This window comes from Spea bombifrons, chromosome 5 (assembly GCF_027358695.1).
Source record: "Spea bombifrons isolate aSpeBom1 chromosome 5, aSpeBom1.2.pri, whole genome shotgun sequence".
Lineage (NCBI taxonomy): Eukaryota > Metazoa > Chordata > Amphibia > Anura > Pelobatidae > Spea > Spea bombifrons.
This window is the reverse complement of record NC_071091.1, coordinates 410,125-419,495: the sequence shown is the minus strand read 5'-3', so window position 1 is coordinate 419,495 and position 9,371 is coordinate 410,125. Positions and strand designations below refer to the sequence as shown.

General features: G+C 50.5%; 1 protein-coding gene across 1 annotated transcript; it reads left to right on the top strand.

The window, feature by feature from the left end:
* The first annotated feature begins 228 nt into the window (after window positions 1-228).
* On the top strand, window positions 229-2,145 carry LOC128496439 (zinc finger protein 239-like). Its single transcript, XM_053466071.1, has 2 exons — window positions 229-385; window positions 604-2,145. The coding sequence occupies exons 1-2, from the start codon at window positions 307-309 to the stop codon at window positions 1,647-1,649; spliced, it is 1,125 nt and encodes a 374-aa protein (XP_053322046.1). The 5' UTR covers window positions 229-306; the 3' UTR covers window positions 1,650-2,145.
* The last annotated feature ends 7,226 nt before the right edge of the window (window positions 2,146-9,371 follow it).

Sequence of the window (9,371 nt, the reverse complement as noted above, 5' to 3'; positions counted from 1 at the left end):
GAGATTCTGGAGAAAGTTCAGAGGAAGCGACTGAATGCGGACTCTAAAAACTCTAATGAAATAATTATCGTGTCTCCAGACAGGGATGCGAGTCTTCTGCTCCTCCTGACCGGCTGTCACCTGAGCAGCTCCGTGCCCCTCCCCCCGGGTCCAGCTCTCCGCTCCCCCCTCACCGGGTCCAGCTCTCTGCTCCCCCCCCCGTCACCGGGTCCAGCTCTCCGCTTGCAGGTGATTATACGGCCGTCTGTTACGTTTCGGTGGAATATATAGAATACTCACGCTCTGTTTCCTGCAGGGGCCGGTGCGATGAGCGAGCAGAGGGAGCGGACCTTCGTTTGGGTTCCTCACGGTTCCGACAATGAGGAAGAGGAGAGGCCGTACGCAGGTAAAATGGCGCCGAGACCCCAACGTGTTGATTAAAGCCCAAGTGAGACCGATGTGCAGAGATGGGCGTTGGGGGAAAAGCAGCGGAGGACACCCTAGTCTCGGCTCTCTCGTCTGAGGTGACCTTCCCTGACCGGCAGTCCTGCGATGCGACCGTAACTCGTGCGACCAATCGCATTTCCGCGGTCTCTTCCTACGTAATTCTTTGTTGTCTTGCAGAGGGATTTGGCCCCATTAATGGAGATGAAGATAGCGCCATGTTTATAGAGCAGTGCGGGATGCTCTTAGACTGTCACGAAGACGTCTCTGACGCGGCTCCGGGTGAGGAAAGCGAAGAAAGTTTGTTCGAGGCGGATAAGAAACGCAGCCCGTCCAGCGGTTCCCCCGTGAAACCCGGACCCAGCGGCAAGAGCGCCAGCAAGCTGGCCAGCATCATCGCGCACCTCCAGAACCTGGCGAGCGAAAGAGAGTCCACCCGGCAGGACGCGGGAGTGGAGGATGATGGGGGATTTCAGACGTTCACCGGCGAAGACATGAACTTTGACGAGCAAGCGGAAGGTCTGGCCTCGGCCCGCGCTCACTCCTCTGACCAAAGGTTAAAGGCGTTCAAAGCCATAAAAATCCTGCAGGACACGGACGCAAAGGACAAGAAGTACATCTGTGTCGAGTGCGGCAAAACGAGCCGCTACAAGTCGGCGTATTTACGGCACAAACGGACGCACACGGGCGAGAAGCCCTTTAACTGCACCGAGTGCGGGAAGTGCTTCCGGAGGAGCTCTCAGCTGGTGACGCACCAGCGCATCCACACCGGCGAGAAACCCTACACCTGCCTGCGCTGCGGCAAAAGCTTCAGCTGCAACTCCACGCTGGTGACGCATCAGCGCACGCACACCGGCGAGAAGCCCTACATCTGCCTCGAGTGCGGCAAGGGATTCATCCACAGCTCTGACTACAACCGGCACCACCGCGTCCACCGCGGAGAGAAGCGCTACACCTGCAAGGAGTGCGGCAAGAGCTTCAGCCAGAGCTCGTACCTGGTCATCCACCAGCGCATCCACACCGGCGAGAAGCCCTTCGTCTGCAACGAATGCGGAAAGTGCTTCAGCCGCAACTCCTCGCTGGTGACGCACCAAAGGGTGCATACGGGGGAGAGGCCGTATACATGCGCCGAATGCGGCAAGAGCTTCCGCCAGAGCTCCCACCTGCTTATCCACCAGCGGACCCACACCCCAGACAGTCACTTGGCCCTGCGTGCCATGATGTGAGCAGCGTGCGCGGGGCCAGAGGGAGCGACGGCCCCCCCGCGAATCTCCCTTTCCAAAGATAGTGGGCACGTAGGAAGCTGCCCCTGCCGGGGGCTCAATGCTCCTCCTGCGCAGCCCGTTGACTTCTCGGTGCTAATGGAGGACTGTAGGAGAACCCAGTGACTGCCGTTCTATCCCTTGTAGTTTGCTAAGGATTCCGGTCATGCCGCCTCGTGGCCAGTACGGCCATTGCCCCCTCCCCCTATTTATACACATGCGCGAGGTTTGCCGTTGTCCGTAGAGACTCACCTGTGGTGTACTTGGCTGCGTAGTCCCGATTGCATGCATCTCCAGTCATGCGCCGCCGTGTCTAGTGTACGCTGTCTCATTATGTGTAGCGTTTTGGTTCAGATTCATTTGAATCTCGCCGGGTATTCCCCGCCACGTCTGGAACGCCTGTTACGGTCCTGTCTCCGAGGGGCAAAAGCACTTACACAACGATTAAAATGTTCCAAAAGGGTTCGTATCCATGTCTTTCCGCGGCCCGGGAGTCCTCGGCCGCACCGCACCGTCTATTTATCAACAGGTGGAAGGCGAGGTGGACAGCGGGGGGGGGGGGGGCTGGGATTTTACACCGCCCCGGGGTAGGTACAAGCACCATCATATTCCCCAGGGCAGTACAAATGATTAACAGGACGTAAGCCGGACAGAAAGAAAAAGGGAGGTGGACCCTGTTCACAGGAGCTTACGCTCTAAGAGTGGGCTGGGGATATTACACAAGAGATAGTGGACGATCTGCTTAGTGGGGCGAGGGCCTGCTTAGTGGGGGCTTTTAGTAAACATCGAAGGAAATTCAGCGGAAGCAATGTAAGTAGCGACTTATGGAGTCATGAAGATACGTTTCTTTCTGCACCCCTCCCCCGGTCGCTGCGGATACTACCCCCCCCCCCATAGAAAGTGACGACAGATAAGAACCATCAGGCCCATCCAGTCTGAGTCCTTTAGTACCAGCCCTTATCCTAAATCTAGCTCGGCCTTATGCCTATCCCATGCCTGTGAACTCTCCGGGTTTGACCCGTGGATTGCCAGGTGAGCGATGCTCCTCCGGTTCAAGACCTGAATCCTCCCAGTTGCGGGGGCGGGGTCTTGACACTCCCCGCCCCGCCCATTTTTTCTGGGTAGCCGGAGCCGAGAAGTTCCCAGGTATGCCTATCACATGCTTAAATATCTTTACTGTATTAACATCTACCACTTCTGCTGGAAGGCTATTCCATGCGTCCACTACCATTTCCTGATGTTACCTTTAAACCTTTGCCCCTCTAGCTTATGTTGTGGTTTTATTTCTCCTTTTAAATAAACTCTCTTTCTTTATCTTGTTGATTCCCTTTAAGTATTTAAATGTTTCTATCTTATCCCCCGTCTGTCTCATCTTTCTCCCAGGCTGTATATACAGTATATATATATATAGCACAGTATATGTATATATATAGAGAGAGAGAGAGAGCACAGTGGATATAGTACAGTATATATGTATATGACACAGTGTATATAGCACAGTATATATATATGTATAGAGCACAGTGGATATAGTACAGTATATATGTATATGACACAGTGTATATAGCACAGTGTATATATATATATATATGTATAGAGCACAGTGAATATAGTACAATATATATGTATATAGCACAGTATATATATAGAGAGAGAGAGAAAGAGAGCACAGTGGATATAGTACAGTATATATGTATATAGCACAGTATATATATATATATATATAGGTTAAGATCCTTTAACCTGTCCTGGTAAGGTTTATTTTGTAATCCATAAACCATTTTAGTAGCCCTTCTCTGCACTTTCTCCAACATTTCTATATCCTTCTGGAGTTCCGGTCTCCAGTTCTGTACACAATACTCCAAGTGAGGTCTCAGAGGTCCTCTGTACAATGACACGAGCGATTCCCTCTTCCTACTGCTAGTACCTCTCCCTATACAACCAAGCATTCTGCTTGCATTACCTGCTGCTCTACTGCGTTGTCTGCCTGCCTTTAAATCCTCAGAAATAATGACCCCTAAACCCCTCTCCTCGCACGTGGAGGTTAGGACCGTGTCAGATATTCTATACTCCGCCGCTGGGGGTTTCTGCCCCAGATGCATTACTTTGCATTTATCCGCATTAAACGGTGGCTGCCGCAGCTCTGACCGTTTTTCCAGTTTGCTGAAATCATTTGCCATTTGGCTTCTCCCTCCAGGAACATCAACCCTGTCAGCAAATAGACATCCGTTTCCGTCAAAACCATCTGCGATATCACCAATAAAAATATTAAAGAGAATGGGTCCGAGTAGAGACCGCCGAGGCACCCCACAGGTAACCAGACCCTGCTCTGAATATACGCCATTCGCTGTAACCCTCTGTTCAACAACATTGGGATCTAAACCCAGAGATTGCAGTTTATTTCTTCGATGTGGGACGACGTCAAAGGCCTGACTGAAATCCAGATCCGCCACGTCCCCCGCAGCACCGCGAGCAATGACTTCACTCACCCAATCACATAAATCAATAAGATTCGTTTGGCGGATCCTCCTGAGCTGAACCCATGTTGTTTTTGATCTTGAAACCCGTGTGACTTCAGACGTTCAACAATCCTGTCCTTTAGCATAATTTCCATTAATTCCCCCACAGATGTGAGACTCACCGGCCTGCAGTCGCCGTCTCCTCCCTGCTGGCTTTTTTTGTGAATGGGCAGTACATTCGCTACTTTCCAATCCCCAGGGACGGCTCCCGTTACCAATGATTCGTTTAATAAATCCGCTAACGGTTCAGCTAGTACCCCCCGAGCTCTTTTAATAACTTGGGGTGAATCCCATCAGCCCCATCGACTTATTTCTCTTTACCTTAGAACCTCCGCCTCGATAAACTCACAGATTTCAAATTTCTCATTTCTATGTCTCCCTTTTGTCTGACGGGGAGATTCGCTCTTCTGCGTGTGATTTGGCAGATCTTATAACTTTCTTTGCTTCCTCACTTTGGGTATTTTTGTATTTACTAAAGGCTAATGTCACGGAGCTGGCTAGTCCGAGCGACTACCTCCGCTGACTTGTGCTCCCTTAGTCTGGGAAACCAAACGAAGACTGATTTATTTCTCACACAGAGCTGGATATATCCAGCTAAACACACATTTACATAAAACAAGATATTGGGGTACAAACCGCCCCCCTTAATCTGCCTCCCAGAGACAACAGGGGCAGTAACGGGATTAACAATACAATAGGGGGGGAGACTGATTTATACAACATTAAACTGAAACAATGGCGGTCTCTCCCTGGTGGCAGATCCTGGCTGTCTGCTGGAGATAATCCCCTCAGCCAGTGATGAGATGATACTGCTGGGGGTAGCCACAGAAGTCTCTACAAACCCAGGGCCCATCGTCAATAGGGAGGAGGCTGGCAGTCAGGCCTCTCCAGTGGTCCCAGTGATGGAGGGTCCCATGATAGCTAACTTCTTGTTTTTTACGATTTTAACCATTTCTGAGGAGTACCGCATCGGTTTCTTTAATTTTTTACTCTTACTGACCAGCCGAATACGAGTTTACGTCCGGGAAAAGGGTTTCCAACTTTCTTTCAAATAAATACCAGCCATGCTAATGTGAATAATTTGGCATATAGGGGGTTAAAAGGCATATCATGGGACAGAGCGGCATACAAGGGGGTATAAGACATTTCTGGAGGCAGAGTGGCATAAAAGGGGGTTAAAAGGCATATCAATGAAATCTCATTAATTTGGAGTGAAGGGTTTAAAAAAAGCTAGTTCCGTGACTCGAATTCCCTTTCCAGCGCAGACACCAGTCGTGATTTATATAGTGCTATCATATTCCACGGTGCTGTACAATGCACTTTATTTATTTAGCGCCATCATATCCTGCAGTGCATCGCAGAACAATTTGGATGGCAAGGAAATGTCTTAAAAAATGTTGGTACTTCCCGGAGCCATTAAAAAAAACATATTTATTATTCAGAACAATTTATCTGCACAACAATAGAGACACAACTATTAGAATTGAGGGGCTGCGTGTTATTGGAGGTGTGATAAGGGGGTATATGTGATAAAGGGGGCTGTGTGTTATAGGAGGCGTGATAAACGGGCTGTGTGTTATAGGAGGTGTGATAAGGGGGCTGCGTGTTACAGGAGGTGTGATAAGGGGGCTGTGTGTTATAGGAGGTATGATAAGCGGGCTGTGTGTTATAGGAGGTGTGATAAGGGAGTATATGTGATAAGGGGGCTGTGTGTTATAGGAGGTGTGATAAGGGGGCTGTGTGTTATAGGAGGTGTGATAAGGGGGTATATGTGATAAGGGGGGCTGTGTGTTATAGGAGGTATGATAAGGGTGCTGCGTGTTATAGGAGATGTGATAAGCGGGCTGTGTGTTATAGGAGGTGTGATAAATGGGCTGGGTGTTATAGTAGGTGTGATAAGCGGGCTGTGTGTTATAGGAGGTGTGATAAGGGTGCTGCGTGTTATAGGAGGTGTGATAAGGGTGCTGCGTGTTATAGGAGGTGTGATAAGGGTGCTGCGTGTTATAGGAGGTGTGATAAGGGGGCTGTGTGTTATAGGAGGTGTGATAAGGGAGCTGCGTGTTATAGGAGGGAAGGTGTGATAAGGTTGCTGCGTGTTATAGGAGGTGTGATAAGGGTGCTGCGTGTTATAGGAGGTGTGATAAGAGTGCTGCGTGTTATAGGAGGTGTGATAATGGGGCTGTGTGTTATAGGAGGTGTGATAAGGGGGTTGCGTGTTATAGGAGGTGTGATAAGCGGGCTGCATGTTATAGGAGATGTGATAAGCGGGCTGTGTGTTATAGGAGGTGTGATAAGGGGGCTGTGTGTTATAGGAGGTGTGATAAGCGGGCTGTGTGTTATAGGAGGTGTGATAAGGGGGCTGCGTGTTATAGGAGGTGTGATAAGGGGGCTGCGTGTTATTGGAGGGAAGGTGTGATAAGGGGGCTGCGTGTTATTGGAGGGAAGGTGTGATAAGGGGGCTGTGTGTTATAGGAGGTGTGATAAGGGGGCTGCGTGTTATTGGAGGGAAGGTGTGATAAGGGGGCTGCGTGTTATAGGAGGTGTGATAAGCGGGCTGTGTGTTATAGGAGGTGTGATAAGGGGGCTGTGTGTTATAGGAGGTGTGATAAGGGGGCTGCGTGTTATTGGAGGGAAGGTGTGATAAGGGGGCTGTGTGTTATAGGAGGTGTGATAAGGGGGCTGCGTGTTATTGGAGGGAAGGTGTGATAAGGGGGCTGTGTGTTATTGGAGGGAAGGTGTGATAAGGGGGCTGTGTGTTATAGGAGGTGTGATAAGGGGGCTGCGTGTTATTGGAGGGAAGGTGTGATAAGGGGGCTGTGTGTTATAGGAGGTGTGATAAGGGGGCTGCGTGTTATTGGAGGGAAGGTGTGATAAGGGGGCTGTGTGTTATAGGAGGTGTAATAAGGGGGCTGCGTGTTATAGGAGGTGTGATAAGGGGGCTGCGTGTTATAGGAGGTGTGATAAGGGGGCTGCGTGTTACAGGAGGTGTGATAAGGGGGCTGCGTGTTATAGGAGGTGTGATAAGGGGGCTGTGTGTTATAGGAGGTGTGATAAGGGGGCTGTGTGTTACAGGAGGTGTGATAAGGGGGCTGCGTGTTATTGGAGGGAAGGTGTGATAAGGGGGCTGCGTGTTATTGGAGGTGTGATAAGGGGGCTGCGTGTTTTTGGAGGTGTGATAAGGGGGCTGCGTGTTATTGGAGGGAAGGTGTGATAAGGGGGCTGCTTGTTATTGGAGGTGTGATAAGGGGGCTGCGTGTTATAGGAGGTGTGATAAGGGGGCTGTGTGTTATAGGAGGTGTGATAAGGGGGCTGTGTGTTATAGGAGGTGTGATAAGGGGGCTGTGTGTTACAGGAGGTGTGATAAGGGGGCTGCGTGTTATTGGAGGTGTCATAAGGAAGGGCTGCGAGGGTCTGGGATGCAGGCGCTCTCGGTAGCGTTTGTTCGTTTTTTGGTTCACTTTGTTCTTCAGCCGCAGTTATTAGATTTTATGAAATCTTTTATGAAAGTTATAGGAGGTGTGATAAGCGGGCTGCGTGTTATAGGAGGTGTGATAAGCGGGCTGTGTGTTATAGGAGGTGTGATAAGCGGGCTGTGTGTTATAGGAGGTGTGATAAGCGGGCTGTGTGTTATAGGAGGTGTGATAAGGGGGCTGCGTGTTATAGGAGGTGTGATAAGGGGGCTGCGTGTTATTGGAGGGAAGGTGTGATAAGGGGGCTGCGTGTTATTGGAGGGAAGGTGTGATAAGGGGGCTGTGTGTTATAGGAGGTGTGATAAGGGGGCTGCGTGTTATTGGAGGGAAGGTGTGATAAGGGGGCTGCGTGTTATAGGAGGTGTGATAAGCGGGCTGTGTGTTATAGGAGGTGTGATAAGGGGGCTGTGTGTTATAGGAGGTGTGATAAGGGGGCTGCGTGTTATTGGAGGGAAGGTGTGATAAGGGGGCTGTGTGTTATAGGAGGTGTGATAAGGGGGCTGCGTGTTATAGGAGGTGTGATAAGGGGGCTGCGTGTTATTGGAGGGAAGGTGTGATAAGGGGGCTGCGTGTTATTGGAGGGAAGGTGTGATAAGGGGGCTGTGTGTTATAGGAGGTGTGATAAGGGGGCTGCGTGTTATTGGAGGGAAGGTGTGATAAGGGGGCTGTGTGTTATAGGAGGTGTGATAAGGGGGCTGCGTGTTATAGGAGGTGTGATAAGGGGGCTGCGTGTTATAGGAGGTGTGATAAGGGGGCTGTGTGTTACAGGAGGTGTGATAAGGGGGCTGCGTGTTATAGGAGGTGTGATAAGGGGGCTGTGTGTTATAGGAGGTGTGATAAGGGGGCTGTGTGTTACAGGAGGTGTGATAAGGGGGCTGCGTGTTATAGGAGGTGTGATAAGGGGGCTGCGTGTTATTGGAGGGAAGGTGTGATAAGGGGGCTGTGTGTTATAGGAGGTGTGATAAGGGGGCTGCGTGTTATTGGAGGGAAGGTGTGATAAGGGGGCTGTGTGTTATAGGAGGTGTGATAAGGGGGCTGCGTGTTATAGGAGGTGTGATAAGGGGGCTGCGTGTTATAGGAGGTGTGATAAGGGGGCTGCGTGTTACAGGAGGTGTGATAAGGGGGCTGCGTGTTATAGGAGGTGTGATAAGGGGGCTGTGTGTTATAGGAGGTGTGAAAAGGGGGCTGCGTGTTATTGGAGGGAAGGTGTGATAAGGGGGCTGCGTGTTATTGGAGGTGTGATAAGGGGGCTGCGTGTTTTTGGAGGTGTGATAAGGGGGCTGCGTGTTATTGGAGGGAAGGTGTGATAAGGGGGCTGCGTGTTATTGGAGGTGTGATAAGGGGGCTGCGTGTTATAGGAGGTGTGATAAGGGGGCTGTGTGTTATAGGAGGTGTGATAAGGGGGCTGTGTGTTATAGGAGGTGTGATAAGGGGGCTGTGTGTTACAGGAGGTGTGATAAGGGGGCTGCGTGTTATTGGAGGTGTGATAAGGAAGGGCTGCGAGGGTCTGGGATGCAGGCGCTCTCGGTAGCCTTTGTTCGTTTTTTGGTTCACTTTGTTCTTCAGCCGCAGTTATTAGATTTTATGAAATCTTTTATGAAAGTTATAGGAGGTGTGATAAGCGGGCTGCGTGTTATAGGAGGTGTGATAAGGGGGCTGTGTGTTACAGGAGGTGTGATAAGGGGGCTGTGTGTTAT

Bases quoted from the DNA above. Each gene is read 5' to 3' on its own strand.
- LOC128496439 (XM_053466071.1), top strand. From the start codon at position 307: ATGAGCGAGCAGAGGGAGCGGACCTTCGTTTGGGTTCCTCACGGTTCC. The intron at 386-603 runs GTAAAATGGCGC...GTTGTCTTGCAG, and splicing joins AGAGGAGAGGCCGTACGCAG to AGGGATTTGGCCCCATTAAT.